The 23,820-nt window shown below is 41.3% G+C and overlaps 1 protein-coding gene and 1 long non-coding RNA gene across 5 annotated transcripts; one reads left to right on the top strand and one right to left on the bottom strand.

The window, feature by feature from the left end:
* The first annotated feature begins 822 nt into the window (after positions 1-822).
* LOC126981057 (uncharacterized) lies at positions 823-4,296 on the top strand. Its single transcript, XR_007733727.1, has 2 exons — positions 823-961; positions 4,128-4,296. It is a non-coding gene; the product is annotated as an uncharacterized LOC126981057 (long non-coding RNA).
* LOC126981056 (flap endonuclease GEN homolog 1-like) lies at positions 1,026-22,072 on the bottom strand. Of its 4 annotated transcripts, XM_050831730.1 has the most exons (12): positions 21,851-22,072; positions 20,974-21,097; positions 15,974-16,161; positions 15,445-15,649; positions 14,566-14,655; positions 11,222-11,331; positions 10,641-10,811; positions 10,093-10,167; positions 8,488-8,638; positions 7,878-7,988; positions 7,003-7,198; positions 1,026-5,529 (listed from the first exon to the last, which is right to left on the bottom strand). In XM_050831730.1, the coding sequence occupies exons 3-12, from the start codon at positions 16,129-16,131 to the stop codon at positions 3,326-3,328; spliced, it is 3,471 nt and encodes a 1,156-aa protein (XP_050687687.1). In that variant the 5' UTR covers positions 16,132-16,161; positions 20,974-21,097; positions 21,851-22,072; the 3' UTR covers positions 1,026-3,325. The 4 variants fall into 4 exon arrangements, with proteins under 4 accessions (XP_050687687.1, XP_050687686.1, XP_050687688.1 ...); XM_050831729.1 differs by lacking the exon at positions 21,851-22,072 and having other exon boundaries at positions 20,974-21,135; XM_050831731.1 differs by lacking the exon at positions 21,851-22,072 and having other exon boundaries at positions 20,884-21,135.
* Between the last annotated feature and the right edge of the window lie 1,748 nt (positions 22,073-23,820).

A 23,820-nucleotide genomic window follows, 5' to 3' on the forward strand; every position in this document is an offset into this window, starting at 1 on the left:
GGACGCCACTTTGCTGCCAGAGCAGCTAGTAAACGTCGTTAGGAAGCTCAGCAGACGCCATTTTGCTACCAGTGAGTGGAGACGTTTAATAGCTGTTCTGGCAGCAAAATGGCGTCCACTGATATTCCTGATTACATTTAAACATGCATCACAAGCAGTTCTGGGCGACGAGCTCCTTGCAACAGAGAATGAAAAGTAAGCTGCAGTGGTTATCGTGGCACAGAAGTGAAATGTAATGGAAGCACTTATATGTGTTTGTTTGGGCCGCCATATTTGCTGATGACGTCATCACAGCACGGAGGCGCTCCACCTCTCCAAACCGAGCTGCAGCGGGCGGTCTGAGTTGGCAACTCGGGCTGTGGCGTCACGCGTTTGAGAGGACCCTGAGCGGTCCGAGCAAGGGAGACCACGAACCGCGACAAAGATGGTTTTACCCACGTGGTCTGAAAATACGGTTCTGAAACCATACCGCGTCATTGGAAACCGCGCCTTACGAATCCGCGTCATACGTGACTTGACTGTGTGTATATATATATATATATATATATATATATATATATATATATATATATATATATATATATATATATATATATATATATATATATATATATATTTCTGCAGTCTTTCTCCTGTCCAGTGATCAAAAAAGCAACATGAGTGGGCTATGGGCTCTCACACATTCCCGGTCCCGATCCCGATCATCCCCGATGACTCCCGATAAGCTGGTCGACCGGCTGTAAAATCGGGGATTGTTGGCGGCAGACCGCCAGTCTACCGCCGGTCGACGCTGAGGACCGTAGACGCAGCCGACCACTGCCAGTCAACTTTAAAATTTTCAAAGATATCGGCGATGCACCCGGTCGACCGGCGGTCAACCACCAACAACTCACGGCAGACCGCGAGTGAACACCTGTGGCTGACCTGACGATTGGCAAGGGAGGAAAACGAGGAGGAACAGGTAGGAGCAAGGGATGAAAAGAGAGAGGGAGATGAGATAAAGGAGGAAGAGGAATGGATGAAAGATATATATATATATATATATATATATATATATATATATATATATATATATATATATATATATATATATATATATATATATAAAATGAGAGAGAGAGAGAGAGTTTTATGAACCTGAATGAATTTAGGTATGAAGCTGTTTATGAGGTAATTATAAATATATGTAAATGCAAAGAAAGTGTTTGCTCGTCGATGTGCCGCAGGTCTGCCGGCGGTCTACCGCCAACTGACCTGCTGCAGTCGCCGGTCGTAGAAATCGAAAATCGTATGTGGTCACCGGTAAACCGGCGGTCCCGGGATTATTGCCTATTTTGTCGGCGGTCAGGGCCCGATCGGCTTATTGGGAGTCATCGGGGACAATCGGGACCGGAACCGGGAATGTGTGAGAGCCCCTTAAGAAGCATAAAACTTATAGCATGGAAAGGTCTGTTCCTATGATGTGTGGGAGAAGGCTGCCTCAGGCCACTGCCCAATCAGTGACGAGCTTACAGAAGCAACCTAGGAGCCAAGTGCAAGCTACAAAATAGACAGAGTATAGCAAACCCTTATCTGTGCCTCACTCCCTAATTAGCCCATTCACAGATTCATCAGGCTGATTTTTTTCAAATTTAGTTTTCTCACAACTACTTGGGCTCACCCTCACCCCTATGTATTTGTATGCACACATCTACTCCAAGTCATTCTCTCAGTCTCCATGCATAGTTTTTATCCTCACACCTATTTGCTCTCATGACCACTTTAACAAACAGGGTTGGTGACAGTATGCATCATTGCCTCCTCACCCAGTTTGTTTGTAGTTTTCCTAACCTGGCAATGATGCATACTGTCACCAACCCTGTTTGTTAAAGCGGTTATGGCAGTAAATAGGTGTGAGGATAAAAACTATGCATGGAGACTGAGAGAATGACTCTAAGTAGACGTGTGCATACAAATACATATCCGGGATCGCTGCGTGCGCCAAATTTCAAATGTCGCTATTGAATATAACAAGTTGTCAGCCATAAACTCAACATAATCATCATGTATTATATATGAAAACATGCAGAACTAAATGGTACACATAAAGAAACTCACTACGGCCGGGCCAAAACAGCGCCCCGCGCTGTATCTGGGATTGCCGCACGTGCCAAATTTCAAATGTCACTATTGAATATAACAAGCTTTCAGCCATAAACTCAACATAATCATCATGTATTATATATGAAAACATGCAGAATTAAATGGTGCACATAAAGAAACATAAATTAATTGATAATTTTGAGACGTAAGCATACATATAAAGATAAAATAACTCTTATATTGGCTAAAGCGTGCCAGGACGCAGTATGCGCATCCTCGGATATGGTACGGGGCACACAAGGACGCAGTATACGCGTCCTCGGGTTGAAGGGGTTAATTAATTTTTAATATATACTTGTCAAAAAAAATGCCACCTTGGGCATGAATCACACTGGACACAAGGCCACTGTATAACAACCAAACTTTGGTATATACAGACGCAGTTGGAAATAGCTAACTTTCAGCCAATATAACAAAGAAAGTTTTAATAGAAGCTTGAGAGTTTGGGTACCTCGTATATAATGGATTTTCAGATGTAATGTTACCCCCTTCCCACAATTGGTTTGTAAAAGCAAGGGTTTACTGTATACACACACACACACATTTTTTTCCTTCCAGAGAGGGAGTTAAATCACTGTTCACGTAAATCCCTGATAAACGCACACACTTTTTTTTCACAGAATGGGAGTCGGACTTGTTCACACAAATCTCTGATAGAGAGAGAATGAATCCCTTGTATGGTTAAGATTTTACAGCAGTATCTGCAACCCATGACTGGGCTAAGATACTATTACTTGCAGGGGTAAAATTTCACCCTGTGCTAACAAGAAATTCTATATTAATTCAAATGGCTCACAGGTTTTAGAGTGAAAACAATAAGTTCCTACCCTGATGCTTACTGCATTATGAAAATTAAACAATTATAGTTATACCATATAAATCTCAAAAATTACCATTATACCATTAAATACTCCTTTTATACAAAAAAATACTATTATTACAGAGTATAAGTGAGCATTATATCACATAAGTAAGATTTGTAACAAAATACTGGAAAATAAAGGATTGCAATGTTTTATTTTGAGGTTATTTTATGATAATGTAATTTATTACCAGTGAATCAAATTGAATTACTGCATAAAAATGATCATGTTCAATCCTTTATATAAAACCTAAATTATCATTAAAAAAAAAAAAAAGAGGATTTGTCAAACATGTATGTCACTTCCTTAAACGACACGGGTCATCCAAGGTCATCTAAAAGTTTCCTAAATTGTTTGTCTGAACACTTTTGTCTGAGTCTCTGTGCCAGAGTAAGGGTGACCTCTTCTGGGGAAAATAGGTCTAATGGCCATGCTCTGCCACCTAGCCCAGAAGGTGATCCAGAAGGGCTTGTACTACTGGGACTAACTGAAGGGGTTTCCATCTCATTCCCATTTTTTATTTTCCCTTCATTAGGACAAAATTGTGTTATGCTACATGCTTGGTAACTCTGATATGGATTTATTTCTCCAGTTTGCTGTGGAGACCCTTTATGATTAATTACCACATCAATACTTTCATTGACTGCATCTGTATTATATATTGAACCACCTGTGAGTGGTTCATAGACGCTTCCCTCCTTGCAACTCTCATGATGTGCACCATCAAAATAACCATCCTGACCTCTGAATTGTCTTGTCTCCTCTTTTTTTACAGGGATAAAATATTTATTTGTTGAGCACCAAGATTCTGCTGTATGATTTGGTGAGGCAGTGTTGCCAATAGAGTCAAGATTCTTTTGTGACACTCCTACAGCTTCACATGCTGATGCTGAGAGAGATGCAATGCCTTGATTCTTTTTGTGACTCTGCTCTAAATGCACAAATCTAGATGAAAGTTCTATACTGGTATCCTCTAACTCCTTCCCTTCTGAAGTTTTGAATATTGGAGACGTTGATAATGATGAGGGAGTTGCACTGGTTTGTTTGTGCGTGCATGTGTTTTCAGTACCAACAGATCGATATGAGAGTTTCACACGCATGTCTCTTAATTCCATCTCCAAGGAAACTTTGCATACGGGTGATGAGCCTGATGGTGAGAAAGGTGCACCGTCTTGCTTCTCTATCTCCACACTTTCTTCATGACGTACTGATTTTATTGGTGGGGAAGGTATGTTACTTTGTTTCTTTTTGTGTATATCTCCATGATCAATAGAATTATCAACAAGTTTTACACCTGTGTGCTCTTCTAATAACCTTCTTGAATCATCAGTTTCAAGGTAATGGATATTGGGCTTTGACTCTGGAGAGTGGTCCATAGATGAGGTAAGATATGATGAAGCAGACTCATGCAAGTGAGACTCAGGCTGCACTGAAGGTAGATGCAGGTCACACTCGTGAGAAATAAATTTTGGTGCAAGGTCTGAGTTGTGTCCTGTCACTCTATTACTTTTTATGGATTGGACTTTGTTTAAGTTTGGAAGAGAAGAGTCCAATGCTAAGGTGTCCTGCAGCATTCCAGCCAAGGTGTCTTCACTCATTGTGTCCTCAAATATTTTAGCCAAGGTGTCTTCGGTCATTGTGTCCTCAAATATTCTAGCCATTGTGTCTTCACCCAAACTCTCTTCAAACATGTCAGTCGACACATTGTGAGACCCTACCTTTCTTTCAAGATCAACACCTGTTGGAAATTGTAATGTTTCTTCTAGAATCCCGTATACCCTTTCCTCTGTAATGTTTCCAATGTGTGTACCTATTTTGGCATCAATTTCTGTACTGGAAAGATTATTTTTTGCTGAAACAGACTTGCTTTTGGCTTGCTCTGTTGTGGTAGTGTTGTTTTGCAAAATTTCTGTCTGCTTTTTGGTCTTTTGAGAAAGTCTTTTCGATGCTCTTTCAAATAAACTTGGTGTTCGTGGAAAATGTATATTCTTCAGACTTTCATTATTTTTTGTTTTCTCTCCTGCTTCACTAACCTCACCACTCATGCCCCCCAAATTTTGTACTGCAATTAATCCTCCTTTAGTTTCACACTCATTCCCCCACTTTGTTTTTTTTGTGATGGAAGGCTGTTTCTTCCCACCATTCATGTCCATATTAAGAATCCTATCAATAATGAGTGACAGTTCTCTCTCATCACTCTCAGAATGCACATCCTCCTCCTCCTCCTCCTCTGTTCCAGATCTGAATTGTATATGATGCTGCAGATCTTTCCTCGAGTTTTCCTTGATAGGCTTGATGTCATGAGTGCTTAATGTCACCTGTCTTTTTTCTTTTAATTGTCTGGCATCCTTGACCTTGCAGCTGGGTATCCTGGAGGCTTTCCTCACAACACTGTTTTGGGCTTCAGCTGTACTTCTTGGCTTTACTGTCTTGAAGTATTCTGTCATGGTGTGGCTGCTATGACAAATATTTTCCTTATCTTTTAGGGTTTCTTTGGACTTCTTGGTCTTGCTTTTAATTTTACCTGAAATAAATAAATTATTATTAGGCTTTAATAATAACTAAATGCCATCTCCTCATCCACTATTACTGTACTTTTGTATTCACTGATCAAAGGTAAATATTTATTTTGTCATAAGATGATCTAAATTAAAATAAATGCTTGTAAGAGCTGAACTTGTAAAAATAGAAATAGTCATACAATATGAATTTTTACATACAGGTAGGCCATACATACTACTGATTTAGGCACTGAATTTGATAAATTAAGAAAGATCACTTTGTCTATAATTTGGCATTTAACACTTTCACGCACACCCTCCCATCTGATTTTCTCGTCCAAAACGCACACCTAACTGTCTATTGGGAGGCCTGATTTTGGTACCTTGAGCGCGCGGTATAAATTTTTTCAAAACTCGCTTATCAAATCTTTTGCTCGGTTCACTTTTATGAAACTACATACATTCCACTGTAAATTTTTAGCTCTTTCATATGGAAAGAAAAAAAATAATGTTTGTTTTATATTTTACCGAGATATCATGAGTTGAAGTGATGTAAACCGATTTCTGAAATAAAAAAAACTCACATTTTCACATAGGAGTAAAAATATAACAAATTGTGTTTTGTAACAAAAGAAGCAGACATTTATGAGCTAATTAGCGCAACAAATGGAATTTCGATACACCAATTATAATGGTCATAAATTTGAAGAAGAAAAAATATATATATTTTTTTCAAAAATGTTCACATTTTTCCACTTATCTCCATAACTGTTATAGTTTTTTTATTGTTTCATCTTAAAGAAAAGATCATTACCTATACAATGGTAGTTTCAGATTTCTTATCTGATGTATAGTTGAGTTAGGCTTGAAAGAAAATAATCTTTGGTAACCCTGCTCCCCGCCACACAGTAACCTGTCTGCGACCGCAAGAGAGAGTCAACTGAAGAGATTTTCACCAGTCACCCAGGAAAATTTCCTGGCAAGAAGGGTCTATCAGCTTACCTCGAGCCAACATGCGCTAGCCTGTCTACAGACCAAGTATCACGCGTCAATGAGAATTACAGAATTTTTTGGTGAATTTTTTTGTATCAGTGATGCGATAGTCACGTCAATCATAAGCCGTGCTTTTTGACCAGACAATTATACTGACGCGTATGTCGCGTCCACATGCACAAAAGTGTTAATCTTTGAATATTGGGGGGAGCTCATCGCCTCGCCCACCCTAAGATGTCGATCCCAAGGGGAGTCAAGATGTGCTCCACTTTGGAATTCAAAGTCAAAAAAAATTACATTGTTGATAGAATTCGGTGAGATAAAAAGCACAGATATATTTAGTAATAGAGTGACAATCAAGTCACCCAGATGGTGGAAAATTCTGAAGAATCAAGGTCGTGGGCATGAGAGCAAGTGGTGTCGGTGTGTATGTAGTAGGTGCAGCATCCACCTCTGGACTGAAATTTAGAATAGAGAAAGTATATTACAATAATTATGACTACCTTTTTTTGCATTGAGAATCATGTCCTCAAACTGCTGCACAAGGTGAGGGAGTGAGGTGCGCAGCAGGTGCAGCGGCTCCTCTGTGGTGACCTGCTGTGGGGCATCTGGCAGCAGGGAGGAACACTCGCTCACCTGCCATTCCACCCTCAGGGACGCCACGCCCCTCCTGACACACTGCTTCACGGCACGAACTGGCTGCGTGGTCATGATGGGAAAACAGAGGGGTTTGTAGTCATCAGTCAATCGTTTTTGTTGTTTAACCTATCCTTTTCTCTACTTTTATATATGAGATTTAATTGTCTTTGAGATATGAGGACAGAAATACATCACATTTTTTTAATGTTACAAAAGGTAAATAAAGGTACTGAGGATAGAGGACTTTAATTATAGATTCCTGATTAATAGGCAAATCAATAACTAGTTAAGGTCACCACTGGCACAGAACAGCCATGCCAAGCCAAAGTTATTTGCAGATATTCCACAACCTTATAGTTTCATTGGAATATGATCTCCAAAAAGCAAAAACTAAATATAAAAATACTTTTTAGATATAATTATATTATGATAATATTAAAAGAGTATTTTTATATTCCATTTATTGCATATTAGTTTCAAATGAAACTAAATAAATGTGGAATATCAAAGTAGCTGTGGCTTGACATGGCTGTTTTGTGCTAATGGTGATCTCAACTAGTTATTTATGTGCTTCTCAATCACCAGGAATATATAATTTTTCCTCCAATATAAGCTTCGTAGCAAAACTCATCATCATCATCATCATTTTGTTTAACGTCCGTTTTCACTCTTCCTGAGCAGTTGGATGCAAAACTAACATTAGCTTATTCTTCAACAACCTAAGGTAAGTTACTCCTACCTGGAGTGGCCTTAGAATAGCTCCTTGCGTAACTGTCCAGCGGGTCACCACAGGTGCCACCTTCTCCAGCGCATACGGTGCCTCCCAGTCGAGCATTTGCACACACCAACGCTGCCAACACAATGACATACCTTTATTCATTAATATATGGCCTCTTCTAATTTCAGGACAACTTAAGACCACACCTTTACCACATAGGAGGGTTCTCACTCCAGCATTCTCCCTGACCACTTAAAACAAGCACGCCACCTAACAATTGACACAACCCTTAGAAGACCTCAGACCACAAAAAAAATCATAATTTGCAAGGATGCAATTTGTTGATCAACTGCTGACTGCCATGTCTGTATACACTTTGAACTTTGCAAATTTCCACCAGCACCAACAGGCACAGAGTGTTTTTGTGTGGTATACCCTCATCGTGAAGCATCTTCGGCCAATTCCTGGTTGCAACGATTCATAACTTGATATATAAAATAGGAGCCCAAACCAATTTTTGCTGTACAGTAAGGTATAGTGCTATGAAGTTGCCTAAGCTTCATTCTAATAATTCCAGTCATATCTGTTTCCACTGTCCACCATCCATGCTAGTACAACATATATCACATACCATAAGGCCCTTGAAGTCTGGCCGGGCCCACAGCACCTTCTTCAGGGGCTGTGGGAGCCTTCGTCTGAACTCTGCCAGCAGCTGGGTGAATGGAAAGCCATTGGTAGCCACAAGCCTCTTCTTCAGCCCATCTTCCAGTATATCAGTATTCCTTCAGTGTATAAAATTATTAAATTATGTATAAATTTATAAGTAATCACATTAGTTATCTTAGAAACTTTGTATCAAAAATAATTATGATTGTTCCATTAAATCTATAAATCTATATCTCTGATGCCCTCAAGGGTGCTTTCCCAAGGGGGTGGCCAAGACAGAAACATCTCCAGTTTTCCCTGTTCCAGTACTCCTCATTACAGTCAATCCCTTGCCTGCCAATTTCCTCCTACACTCATCCACTATATTGTTCATTTCACTGGTGGTCTCCCCTGATATAGTCTCCATCAATTGTATTCTCATACACTCTTCACAAAGTCATCCTCATTCATTCTTATCAAATGCCCAGTCCATTTCAGAGTACCACATTTCACCCAATCAACCACTTCAAACTATTTCCTTTAATAATATGCCCACATCAGCACCAACACTCTTGCTCAGCTCCCCATGCACATGCACAGGCAATGACATCCTTGTAAAAGACCAGATCCATCCAAGAAGGCACACTTCCTCACCATATATTTTCAGGGTATCCCATAAACACTTCCTGTTACCCATGTCATTAGCCTTCTCTAGGTCCATGAAACCAGGAAACAGCTTCATATCCTTGTCTGGGTACTCTTAAACTATCCATGGTAGTGTAGTAATCTGGTCCACACATCCCCTCTCTTTCCCAAATCCCCCTCACTCGTCACCTACATTTATCTCAGTTAATTTCATCATCCTCATTTAATTTCCATACACCTTCCCTACCACACTGAGTAAGCTTACTCCCCAATAGCTATTATAATCTCTACTCTCTATACCTTTGTACAGCAGCACAAAAGAATAATAAATCAAGCTTAAAATTAGGACAAGTGGCCCTTAACATAAATAAATTTTTGCACATATACAAAAATTCTGACATCAAAATGCACCATTAGGTCAAAGTCTGTTGAAAGAAAACATTTAAACAGCCTTTATGAACTGACTTTTTACATCAAAGGAGGCAGCTCACAGGCAAAAATAAAAAAGCACACTATGGTACAATCCATCATTAATTACGTGGCCAGCCTTTCCTTATAACTCATCACACAAAAATATTACTTTAACACTTTCAGCAAGGAGAAGAGAAGAACACATCCTGAGACGTGCACTGAACTTTGAGGTAGAGGGCAGAAGACCACCAGGAAGGCCAAGGAAGATGTGGAGAAAGGTGGTGGAGAAAGATATGAGGAGGCTGAACATCACAGAAGAAATGGCTATGGACCGGCAACAGTGGAGGAGGCTCATATCCCGTCCAACCCCACCATAGGGAATAAATGGACGTTAAACGATGATGATGATGATGACTTTCAGCAAGCTAAACAGGTGCAATGCATGGGTCACTATTATCCAATAGCTTATTACATTACTGGTACAGAGTTATTATGAATGGTTATTGTAGAACTGAATGGAAAACTTGTAACTTACCCTTTCTTCCATTTGGTAGAGGCAAGTTCAGTACTAGATAGTGTGGGGATGTCTTCTTTGGCCCATTGCTTCAATCTGGGTCACAGGGAAGGGAGAAGGTGAGAATGACACAGTACACAAGCATAGTGTGATTACATGAGTATTTCAGATATCTCATGAAGTGACTGGATCCCTAAACTACCCAGGCAAGTAAGGACACTGCTGTTTGGCTGTTGGTGGAAGGGGTGCAGTAAATCTGTCACCCGACTTACTAGCCTAGGTTCAATAAATATTCATATTTCTTTACTTAGCACATCTGTTACAAAACCTAGGAAAATTCTGTTGACATCATTGAATTATGCAGTAAGTATACAACTATAAAATGATATTCAAAACTCAATGGTGAAAAAATAAAGTACAATCAAAATTCAACATCCACGGATTTGAATATCCGCGGGGTAGCCCATGGATAGTCAAATTAAAGGCAACTACAATGCATATGTATAAAAAGTGAAAACATCATAAAAAAGTTCCCTTCACCTCACTCCCTCATCAGATGCAATACACACCTTTGTGTTGGGTCTTGGTCACCAGCAGCATAAACCTCCTTGATGAACCTTACTGCTGTGTCCCTGCCAACCCCATGCACGCCCCCCGGCAGGTAGTCACAGCCCAGCAGGATGGCCAGAAGCATCATGCCACCGCGGGTGAGATGCAGACGCTCTTCAATGAGGTCCATGCTGAAAATACAAATAAAAGTTTTAATGTGCTGGACATTATCATGTCATCTCAGTGTGTGACTGTAACCTAGAGCAATGTGAAAACTCTGAATGTAGTACAAAGTTTATCCTTTGCTATGCATGCCTATTCATTAAGCTTCCTTCCTCATGGACATTAAATCCAATAAAGTTGCTTGCACACAACAAAGTGCAAAATACATATTTCTTTTAGTGACTTTTTTTTCATTATACCAAATATGAGATATGGGAGTAGCCAATTATAGTTGAAGAAAAGGACAGACTGAGTTATTAAAGCACTGAGCCATATATGTTGGAAAAATATTCTACAAAATCATCTTTATGACAAAAATTAGTTATAATGGTAGTGATAATGCTTTTGATGAACAGAATTTGCGAATTCTTTGCAGTACCTATATTTCTCTGCTGTTGCCTTTTTCTGACTAGTAGTGAAGCTTCTGAAGGCAGTGTTGCCACCGTAGAGGAAAACATCGCTGTCCTGTGTAATGACTCCCTCCACCACCTGAATAAAGATTATAAGATTGTTTTGCATGAATGGAATGGCTGCTAATTCATATCGTTATCATACCTAATTACCATTCACACTATTCTTTTACCTATTTACAATTGTGATGCCATTCTCTCTGGGTACTCCTCTTAAGGGATTGACACAACAGGCAAATCTCAAGTTCCTTGTTCATAAACTCCCCCCCATCCCTTTTTTTTCATATGTCCTGGCCTATAGTGCCGGTAGGCTTTCTTGAGGGGTCTGGTGGTCAGCCTGAGCCCATCATGGTGCAGGCAAGTGTTTTTAGTGGCGCCATCTATTCTTGGCTCATGCTGCCCCCCAGAGCTCAATTTCACTTGAACAGGTCCTCTAGTGTCTGGGTTGATAGGTGGTCTTCAGGATAGCATGTAGGTAGTTTTAGGCCACTCAGTGGTGACTGAAAAATCCCAGGTAGTAGCGACGGATTCAAACTCACATCATTCAGGCATGGTGAATGCGAGACCAGCACGCTGACCACTCAGCCACCACCCCTCCTTGCCAGTTCAAGTGCCCCTCAGGGTTCTCTTTCATAAATTCCTCAACAGCTTTGACCTTTCTAACAATTGATCTCAACTGACACTATTCAATCTGGATTTCAAGTATTACCATTATGAGCTTCATTCTTTCTCACTAAATGTCTGAACCACCTTGTGATATTCAACCATTCCAACACTCCCCACACGATACATTTGGCTCCCTCATCTATGTCATGTTCACACATACGACATCCCAGTAGCCATGAAATTTCAAAGGATATTTTTGTGCTAATTGATTTATAAGACTTACTACTTTTGAAAGACACCTAAGTAGAAATAAGGTGGAAAATATTACCCAAGAACTACTAAAGGTTTGGTACACTTAGGTATGAAGTTAAAGATCCACAATTCAGCCCAGGCAATAAAAGTAGTAGAGCTGAGATTCCACATGATGGCATTGCAGGTCCACAGTATACACATACATACACAAAGCCTACCTATCTTTTCTTAGCAATCACATGATTTATATCCAAACAACCCTGCTGTTTATACCTTCTTTTGGTGTCATTATGTCATACATTGCTGCTAGTGGGGCTGGTAATGCCCAAGGGTGTAAACCAGAGAACTTATGGGGGGAAAAACAAAGCTGAAGAATGACTACCAAAAGGAGCACAATGACACGATGTAACAAAATGAACATCACTGTACATCTGAACATCCTCATTGTGAAGATGCAAGGCAAAGACATTCTCGTGACAGACATGCACGCTTAAGCACATCAACATGCTCAGTTGTCTGATGTTAAGTTTGCATATTTTCCTTGCTTTGCTGCATGTGCCGTAGACCTGGACACTTGCGTTAGTGTCATCACTTCTCTGCAGGAGGAATGTGCCTTCCATTTTGCAGGAGTCAGGCCGCTGGCTACGGACATCAAGCTGTTCACCACTCATTTGACTTCCCTGTGGATGATGCCCCTGCCCCTCTGGAGATGAAGTTGGTGGAGCTACAGTGCAATAGTGAACTCAGGGCGAAGTTCTGTACCTCTTCTCCATTGTCCATTACCTCATCATCCCTTCTAGTAATTTCCCAAAATACATTACGCATGTTCAACGCATCAAGGCCATGTTTGGAAGCACCTACTGTTACAAAATACTCTTATTCAAAATGAAGGACACAAGGTCTTGACTTCACTTCCAAATCTTGGACCTCACCTCAATGACATTATTCTTCAAGGCAAGCAGCATTGATCTGTATGTTTTACACTTTTCACTTGTCACTTTTTTAACTTTGGGCTTCTTATTTCTCACTCTGGCCAGCAGCCTGCTCCCGAAAGTCTCCTCTGGCCCTCGCTTCAAAAAGGTTGCCCACCCCTGAACAATGTGAAAGATGGAGCATATAGGTGGACTGAAGGGGAGATTTCTGAAGTAGACTAGAGACTTCTTGAGAGGCTAATAAAAAAGAAGAGAATGTTAGGGAGGAGGGAAGTTACAAGTTGAGTTCCATAGGGCATGGGATTGGCACCCATAATATTTCTGCTTTATGTCAATGAATTGTGGAAGGTAGGAATGGTTATGCAAGCCTCCTTGCAAACAATGCAAAGATCATAAAGACAACAAAAGCTGAAGAGGATTGTATTAGGCAGCAATAAGATCTTGACGAGATATATGAGTGGAGTCATGAATTGAAAATTGAATTCAGTGCAAGAGAATGCAAGGTACTGGATGGGTAACGGTATTAAAATGGCTGTCATGGAATTACTTGATGGCAAACAAAAATTGCAATACAGCAAAGGAGAAGGAGGAAAGAATACAAAGAGCAGAAACATAATGTATGTAAAGACTGAAAGATTAGGGCTGCCATCCTCAAAAATGAATACAGAGGTGACATGATATCAGTGTTCAGGGTAATAAAGAAAACTGACAGAATAATTGAGAGATGTTTTTTATGAAATGAGGGTAAACCTAGAGGTATGTAAGCGTTATGCACGGAACTTTTGAAACTTTCCATCTTGTTCGAGGATCACGTGAACATGTCAATTCTGCAAGCTTGAAGTTCTCAGTTGTTGTTCTGTTGTGCTTTGCTGAAAACATATTTTCTTGGATAACTTTGATCTTTTCATTGAAACAACTAAGTTATATAAAGTAGTTAAAAATATATGATGAATGATATCAAGAAATACAGGTTTCCTAAGAAATTAATTAATCAGCCAAACAGCATAGACAAAGAGGTTGGTAAATCCAGATATTTAAAGTCTATTGCTGGGTTTGACCAACTGAAACTTAAAGAAGGGGCCCAACAAGCTTAGTTCATTTCCTGTGAGTCATAATTAGGTAAAAACAGCTAGGTAAACACACACACGCAATCGCATTCAGGGAGGGTGCTGGCTGATAATTGGGAATCTTGAATTACACACACACACACACACACCACACCACACACACACACACCAGGAACACAAGAGGACACAGTAAAAAATTGAGGAAAGGAAGATGCTTGAGAGACATAAAGAAATATAGAGGTTTGGAACAGACTAAGTGAGGATGTAGTATAGGCGAAGAGTGTGCACAACTTTAAGGAAAAGCTGGACAAATACAGATATGGAGATGGGACCACATGAGCGTAAGCCCAGGCCCTGTAAAACTACAACTAAGTAAATACACACATACAGATACAGACATGGACACGAACACAGGCAGAGCCACGGACAGTCACCCCCACCCTCATGCACACCCACCTGATGGTAGTTGAGAGCAGCACAGGTGGCCTCAGCCTCCCCTGCAGCACAAACCCATGGCACACCCAGCAGGTCAAACAGTTCTCCACACTGTCATGGGAAAGGAGAGGCTATTGGTTAGAGTAGTCTGTCTTGTTCTCTTTATGTTCATTATACTTAATGACAAACCACTCTCCCACATTCCCTCTTTTCCTCGTCCCTTCCTCCCCTACTCTTCAACCCACACCAAGTCAAAGGTGGTACATTTTCCTTGAACTTTTAATCCAGCTTACACCATAACAAATATGAAAAGTATATTCAAATAGAAAATTTTCTGCTCAGAAGAAAATATTCTTCAAAAGACCAATTAGTGGAAAAACATCACATCTCCCTTCCCTAACACACATTCATTAATATGAGGTGGTGGAAGAGATAAGGAGCTTAGGGAGCACTACAGCTCAGAAACTCACAACAGTACACACACATGGGGGCCAGACTATGAAAAAAATCAAATTGTTGAGATATGCACCACCATCCAACAACCCAGCACACATGGCAGGTCCACTACATACTGGATTAAGAGACTGTTATTTATTGTCTATTACATTTCTAATTGGCAAATGCCAAGCTAATTGATGGAAACATATGGCAGGAATTTTCTCTTCTAATTGCATGCTTATGAAGAAACAAAACATTAAATATAAGACAAATGGAACTACATATTCATTGAAACAATGCACTGAAACACTAAAGAATTGTTTTCAGGATTACAATTAAACAACAAATTAAGCCAAGGAATCAATACAAGTGTTTGCATGCATATGTACAATGAAAATTTAAAACCATGAAGTAATCAAGGGGAAACAAAATCTCTCCTGGTGAAGACACACGTCAACATACCTTTTTCAAAACTGCATTGAAGCGAGACCTTTTACTTTTAGCAGCGGTGGCAGTTGCACCACCACCACTACCAGTGCGGCCAAGGTTCCTGGCATTGTTTCGTGCATCAATGGTGTTCCACTTGAGGCTGGGTGCCTCCCCATCCAGCACCATCACAGGCAGAACACCAGCCTCAAGACATGCTGTAGTGCGGAAAAACAAGTTCCTGCAATGACCAGAGAGCAAGAGTTTACATCAGATCAAATGTTAGACAATGCCTGTCTTTTCTATGATTTTTCATTATCCTTCTACTTTGTATGTACAGTCACCTCTCGATTAACGTAAGGGTTACGTTCCTGGAGATGTCGCGTTCTTTAAAATCGCGTTATTTAAACATAATTTCCCCACAGGAAAAAATGGTAATGGTGGGGGTTACATTCCTGGACACTGGGAAAGTCTGCCTATTTTGGGGATTTTGTTACTCTAACCTTAAAAAAAAAAAAAAAATTATTAATACATTAGTCATAGCCAAACATTTGAGGGAACAAACCTGAGATGGGGGCGGGTCATGAAATGTCCCAACTGCAGGCTCTGTGTGTCTACCAGCCAGCTGGCCAGATCCACTGCCACTGCCTGTCCTGCTAGTGATGACAAGCACACCAGTTCCCCCGTAGGTGACACCACATCCCACAGGCCTTTGACGCCCATGTTGTCACTCTCACCCGACTATTTACACACCTGCAGGGGAGAAAGAATTAAAGCTCGTGTTGTTTGTAACTGGATTACAAAAAGCTTCTAAGTTTTTCTCCTTGGGTGTTTTATGGGGCTAGTTAGGCTGTGGGCTGTGGGAGCTTCTAAGTTTGTGGCCAATGTGCTTGACAGATTCACTCTGAACATATCAAAACCAATCTGGGGAAGACAATAGTGTTTCATCTTAAACTGACTGGTGACCTTTACTAAAATCTTTCCTAATTATTTTATGGTACTATAAAATACGTACTCTCATCACACTGGCCTAGGAAAACACTACGCCATGCATGAGTGTGAAGGGTAAAACAAGATCATATATTCTCTTGATCTTGGGGTAAAATGCGCAGTGATGCCTCGCGAGTGATCCTTCCACGAGGGCAGCCATGAATTAATGTGAGCCTCATGACTTCCAAGTGGTGTTCTAACTCCCGACATTGAATCTAATCGTTTTACATTGCTTTATCCTGAACATCAAAGCTAGTAATGACTTAGGTCCGTCTTTAAAAGCGTCTGGGCGCCTCGATCAGTTCGCCTCTCTGTGTTTGAAAAGCCTCTCGTAGAAGAAGAAGCCGTAGAAGCCTCTCGAAGTTGCTGGGGTTTTCATGGGTTGTTTTGTGATCCTATAGAGTGATAGTTTTACTCCACTTCTGCACCTTGAACTGGAAAACTACCCATGAAAACCAGGTTACTCTTCTCTGTGGCCTTGGAAAATAGTCGTAGAGGGATCCCGAAACGATTAAAATTATGGACATTAGTGTTTCCATTCCAAAATAAAATAAGGCGTGATGTATTTTAAGCCGTGAGTATTGTGCCACGTCAGCAGCTCAGGTGAAGCGAACAATGGGACAGAAAGGAGAAATGCAAAAAGTACAAAGGAAGCTAAAGTGAAGGAAACAAAGGAAAAGAAAATTGAGTCAGTGTACAAACAAAGAGCTCAGTGCAGGGTGAGGTATATAAGTGTGCGTAGTGAAGTAACTATATAAGTGGAGGGGGCTCCCGTGGTCCAGTGGTAGAGTCTCTGCCTTGTGCTTCGGCGGGGTGCTAGGGCGTGGGTTCGAGACCTATCAGTTACTATGGAGGTGGAAAGGTGGGCTCTTTCCGACACCCTCAACCCCGTTGTTGGGCCTCCTCCTTGAAAGAATTGGGTATCTCTCTACCAGACGTCTGGGGGGCTGCGCGGTATGCAGAGCCAGGGCCGAGAGAATACAGGGTCCACGCAGCCGATGAATATATTATGAGAATATGCTGTCAGTTGACATTCTCACTGCACAAAGGATATGAAAGTGGTAGGGACTAGGGGTCACATTTAATGATACCACTATCAAAGGCATAATAATATGTTAGGAGCAACATCAGTGCATACTATTACAGTTATCAGTATTCTTATGTCCTCATAACTTTTCATCCTGACCAATCAGGATCTTCCTCATGCTTTGGCATGACAGTGGCACACACCCGCCACGGTTGAACCCTGTGCAGTCTCGGCCCTGTGCAGAGCCTTCCTCCATTGGGGTATAACCCAAACCAAAAAAAAAAAAAAAAAAAAAAAAGGAACTAAGTATGCGTAGTGGAGTATCTAAACCCCCGTTCACACTGTGCCGACTCTGGGCCACGACAACCCAGCGACTTTTCCATTTGACTAGTTGGTTCCCACGCTCCAAGAAGGGGGGGGGGGGGAGGTTTTATTGGGGTCTTGAGACTCCCATCACGACGTCGGCGCAGCATTCGGCAACAGTCTCAAGACCTCTTTCAAGACATGCCCGACCCTTTCACATCAACACCCAAGACCTCGTGTACCCTAGAGTCGTGGCCCAGAGTCGGCACAGTGTGAACGGGGCATAAGTGTAAAGAAGTACCAAGCGGGACAGCTCAAAAGAAGGCGGCGGTCGGTTTGTTTGCCGCCGCCGTCAGAATGGACAGTGATATGGGTAGCCTATTCCCGACTTTTCAAAAAAAAAATACTGAAAAAGCAAGATTCATTTCGTTTGCGTTCATCACACTTACTTTATAGCGACTGTGAAATTTAAAAATCAAAATTTAACTAAAGCAGTGTGTGATTCCGGGTGTTCGGTTGGGTTTGTTGAGAAACTGGACCTTGGCCACACTTTCCACGCAACGTGACACCGTTTCCTCTCTTGGTGAGTGTAAAATTGCGTTTAATGTCTCCAGTGTTCACCATTCTAAGTATTGTAATTGTAATTTACCATTAAAGTGTGGCCATTCACCTAGATTTGGCGTCACTATTCTATATCGATTGGTTACTATCAAACAAGCAGCAAGGCAGTAGGTTACTTACTATCATCATAAAAACCAACATGCAATAAGTAATATTATCCAACAGGCAGTAAGTTACCATCAAATACGCAGTAGATTACCACCGAACACACAAATTATAGCCTACCATCCAACATGCAGAAGGTTCGAGCAGAGTCCTATATGTAATTCCTCCATACCACTGGTGGTGGGCAGGTTCTGAAGCCTCCTTCACACTGTGCCGACTCTGGGAACCCGCGACTCTAGGGTACACGAGTTCTTGGGTGTTGATGTGAAAGGGTCGTGTATGGCCTGATAGAGGTATAGAAACGATCGCCGGATGCTGAGCATAAGTCAGGAGGGGAGTGTGGGGTTATGAGGGTTAGCGCGAAAATGTATTCCTTGCTAAACTTTAAAGAAAAGAGTCAGCAAGGGTCTGGACCAACGGTCATTTCTGGTTGAGGTCTGAGGGAGGTCAGGCACAGTCGTCAAGACTGTCGGGGGGAGGTCGGGGACAGTCGTTAAGATTGTCTCCGACAGTCTTGGCTTGCCCTGAGACAGTTGTGAAGACTGTTGGGGCCATTTTTTTAATTTTGATCGTTTCCTGTCAGCACAGTCATCAGTGCCAACTATTTAAGAACAGTGAGGAACTGTCTTAGCAACAGCCGTCGTCTAATAAAGGATGTTCATGATTGTCAGCCCAGAAATATTGGTTAACATGTTGGGATGTTGACGGGATACTGACTGCCGACAAATTGGCAGCATGTCCAAGACTAAATAGTTTTAGATGGCAATCGTCTGCCGAGCACTTGGCAGAGTGTCAGCCGACTATTTTTTCTCTCGCTGGATATGGAGTCCTCTTGCTCCATTTCTGCCATTAATATATCAAAATGTCATGCTTCAGACAGTCGGGAAGACCATTAACCAACTCCTCAGCAACTGTCGGCCAGCTGGTCGGACAACCAGTTCACAGACAATCTTGCTGAGAGTCAGCAACCGTCTGTGACTGTCGGCCTATTGATCAGCAGTCATGGTCGTCATAGACATGGCGCCGTTTAAAAAACTGACCATTGAGACTTGTCTTGAGACTAATTGCCAGCATGTCACCGACATGCTGGCAACTACCTAATTGGCCGAATATCCCAGACAGACGATGACCATTGGCAGTCATACTAGCCGACACCACACACCAAAAAAAAATTCCCACATTCTTGGAGCATGGGAGCCGACTTGACAAATCCAAAAGTCGCTGGGTTGTCGTGGCCCAGAGTCGGCACAATGTGAAGGGGGCCTGAGTGAGATGTTCTCTACCTTCATAGCTTACTAATTACATTCTCTTCTTGTTTCTTTTCACTTTTTTTTTTTAAAGATTGGGTATGGGTGGTGTCACCATGACAGGTCCTCGTTTCGCTCCTAGTTGGTCGTTTAGTCAGGTGAGATAAGTAGAAGTGAAGATGGAAAAGGTTGAAGAGAGAGATGTTTTTGCCTGAATATGCCCGCATGGGAGGACAGGCACGGCAAAACAAGCCCACGCTTTAAGGGTTAAACTACTCCAACCGAACTTTACATGACCAAACCTCTAACAGGGGGGCTTTGCCCCCCTCCTAACTAGGGGGAGCACAGCCCCCCCTGCCCCCCCCCCCACATGTATGATGCGCTGGTAAAACTAGAGAAGTACAACAGTATGTGAGACCTTGGAAAGGTTATTATTCTTGTTGGGGCAATATTGGTGGTGCGTAATGAATCTCCATATTTACCTAATATTGGTTAAAGATCACTATTACTAACACGCCGATATCTCATTTCCTACTTAACCAACTGCTCTTCTGCTGTCATATATGTATTCTGCTGCCATTCAAACCTCCTGGAAATCAATAGGAAACAATGTAGGGAACAAAACATTAACCATAAATTGAATCTATAATAGTGAGTGTGAGTGGACGCCTGAGCCTGTATTCCTGAACGTATCGGCACCTCAGTTCACCTGTTTGAAAAGCCTCTCGTTAAGTTGCTGGGATTAAGATGGACTGTTTTGTGATCAGGGTGATAGTTTTATGCGACTTCTGCATCTTGAAGTGGAAAATCACCCAAGAAAAGCCGGTTAATCTTCTCTGTGGCCTTGGGAAATAGCTGTAATGGGAGCTTGATATGTTTATTTAAGAATATGGACCCTGATGTCTGTGGTGGCCAGGGTCAATATTCTCAGATGCTTCCACCTCTCATGTCACCTATTTCCCAAGGCCAAAAAGGAGATTAATCAGGTTCTCAGGAGTGTTTTTCCACATTTATGGTACTGAACAAAACTAAAAGACAACAACGCCAATCAACAATCAAGAATAAGTCATAAATGGAAGCGTTACAAAGGAAATTCTACGCCTACTACTGGACTGGACAGAAGAAGGGTCAGACTACCACTAGGGCCATTACACTACCCCAAGAAATGCTCAAAACACTTACGAAAGCCTTGTCATTGGGCGCCGAAACTTTTTAGAATATGGACCCAGATTCTAGAGGTGGTGGCGTTCTGTTACAGTGATTTGTACATACCTCACTGCATCGGTGGCCCCCAGGTTATGTTGGTGGTAGTGGCGGTGGTGGTGACGGGCTGTGGCGATCCAGTAGGCCTCCCTCGTCCCGGTAGTGCCCCGCGAGGAGGCCACAAGTTCTTCTTCTGGAGACGTTTTAGTTTTTTAAATCCTCGGTGGTGGTGGGGGGGGGGGGGGATCACATGCACCGGTGCCAGATTGTCGTACTCATAGCATAGTATTTACCGGTTTCCAACGCCTAACTAATGCCAAGAAACATCAGAATTTAACTCATAACGATAACTATAAATTAGTTTCGTTATTGGAGCCCAGAAAATAGTTTGGGGTAGGAAGGCGGGAAATATAATCGGCTGAGTATGACAATCTGGCAACGTTAGAGTCACACGGACCTAACAATATTTTGGTGTCCGGGGGCCGGGGACCTCGTATTGTCTGGCGTTATTTATCAGCATTTCCATATACTGGGTATTGGCTCATATTTATTACTCAAATAGAACTTTGTTTATATGATTTATGTGATGTAAAACCATTGATTTCGAGTCCGTAATCTTCCATAGTCTGCCCTTTGTTGAGATCGTTTTCACCACCTCAAAATATGATGAGGTCATAACTCACTGCTGCATGCCTTCCTTCAATAGAATCAGATATCTGTATTAATTTACAAAGTAGGACTACTGCCTAAGTAAGGCTAACGGACCTTTTACGAAGTTTCCAGAATACAGATTTTTTGGTAATAATTGTCTTTTAGATTGAAATATAATGAAAATTTTAAATCTGTAATTACTCGAAGACAGTAATTTAGATATCTGATTGATTTCTTGAGATCAATATTTTTTTATCAACAGTGGAATAATGTGAGAGCATAAAACTATACTTACATTTGATAACAGAGCCGTACGAGAGTACTTATCCAAAGCTGCTGATGGTGACGTTGATTCTTCTTGGTTCTAAAGGGATGTGATGAGTCGGGAGGCTCGCCTGTGCGAGACGCCTGCACCGCCCATACGACGTCCGCAGGCAACACCCACCTGATCCCTCTCAGAACCAAACTTTTTTATATATGTGCCGCTTTAATAAGCTGGCACTAATTAAAGCTGATTCCAAGGTTGCACGTACCTCAGCGTACTTGCTGAGTGTCTGAATATTAGGGTTGGGGGGACCGAGTACTGTATAATTTACAGCTAGGTGGGCAACAGCAGATCGACAGGGATAGCAGTCTTATCACTATATTATTATAGGAGGCTAGAGGGGGAGGGGTTAAAGGGTTGTAAGAGATGAGAATTGTTCATATTCGTCTGAGGACAGATGCCTAAAATAATGTCTAACACTCCATGTGAATTCAGACAATATTAAATTTTCTTCTCATTTTCAAAGAGCTACAGAAGTTCATTCCTGCTCGAGATAAAACAGAAGGGTCAAGGTCTACAGATGATAAGACATATGTCGGTACATGAGGCAGCTAACTAATAAACATATACATCCCGCACCACCAGTTTTGCGATAATTTATGGATTTTTTTCTTTTTTTCTGGAATGTTGAGTTTCATTTCCCTGACTGATGATCTATAGTGTGACTTACCAAGGTGATTACTCTTGCTGTATTAGTCCATCATCAATCGATCGATCACATCCCCCAAAATTTTGTAAGATTCAGTCGATGAATTGCAAGAATCTATTATCCAAAGTTGAATGTGCGGATTTCGCTAACTTTCCTGTTCTTGCCAAGTTTTGTAATAGAGTATAGCATCGTAATTAAAAGTGATGATAGGAAGATAAACCCCTGCTGATGGTATTGGTGATGGAGGTGGTGGTGGCAGTGTGGTATGTCTGGTTGCTCAAATCCGTCACCATATAATCAAATATCTCGATGCAGCTATGTGAATGATGACGGAATTAAAATGTGAGTCAGGGTTGTGGTGGCCCCTTTCACAGCGGCTGATGCGTGTGTGAGCAGTGGGAGTTATCGCTTTTTTTTTTTCTTTTTTTTTTCGTGTGTGTGTGGGTGGGTGGGTGTTTGTGTGTCGTGATGTCAGCTCGGTGCGTGTATTCTTACATAATTGTTTGCTTTACTGAGTCAAGAATGCAAAAGTTAATGCTTTCTGAGAATTTTTTTATTGTACATATTATATTTCAACACGTATATACTTCAAGCAAACATAACCTTGCTAAGAAAAAAATAACCAGTCCACTGAGAAATCTACACCGGTATGTCAATAAATACCTTTACAGTAACATTTGTGTATTGGGGGCCGGGGCAGAGAGGCCTGCAAGGGTGTACTGGCGTGTGTTAATCTCCCGAGTAATGTTCATGACTAAAAGTAAGTTAATGGTCTTTGTTATACCATGTTAACCAGTGACTTGCTTTACTGCCCCAAATCTTACAATCTGCTGACCCACTAACCGTGATATCCATACAAATGACCTCAGTAAGTCTGTTACATTGGTGTGATAGAAATTAAATCGGGGGTTCTGATATCAGTCCAAGGACTCAATGCATTCGAACTAAAAGTCGTGCAAGCATGGTTCTGGGTTTCATTTCAAGAAGCATCGGTAACATGAACGCTAAAGACATCCTAAAGCTATATTTTACATTAGTTAGGCCTCATCTCGATTATACGGTTCAGTTCTGGGCAGTTCTGGGCATCAAAATGTTAGAATCTGTGCAGAAAAGGATGACAAATATTATTCTCTTGTGGACTTACCATATAGGAACAGATTTAAACATTTAAATTATCATTCTCTAGAAAGGCGAAGGGTGTGAGGAGGGTTAGTAAAGCAAGAATTGCTTTACTAATTGAGTAGTGAATGTTTGGCAGTCATGTTATATGTGCCAATATGATAAATACCTT

Source organism: Eriocheir sinensis, chromosome 46, assembly GCF_024679095.1.
Source record: "Eriocheir sinensis breed Jianghai 21 chromosome 46, ASM2467909v1, whole genome shotgun sequence".
Classification (NCBI taxonomy): domain Eukaryota; kingdom Metazoa; phylum Arthropoda; class Malacostraca; order Decapoda; family Varunidae; genus Eriocheir; species Eriocheir sinensis.

Bases quoted from the DNA above. Each gene is read 5' to 3' on its own strand.
- LOC126981056 (XM_050831730.1), bottom strand. From the start codon at position 16,131: ATGGGCGTCAAAGGCCTGTGGGATGTGGTGTCACCTACGGGGGAACTG. The intron at 14,656-15,444 runs GTATGTTGACGT...TTCCCATGACAG, and splicing joins TCAATGCAGTTTTGAAAAAG to TGTGGAGAACTGTTTGACCT. The intron at 10,812-11,221 runs GTACTGCAAAGA...TTGTATTTTCAG, and splicing joins GCAACAGCAGAGAAATATAG to CATGGACCTCATTGAAGAGC.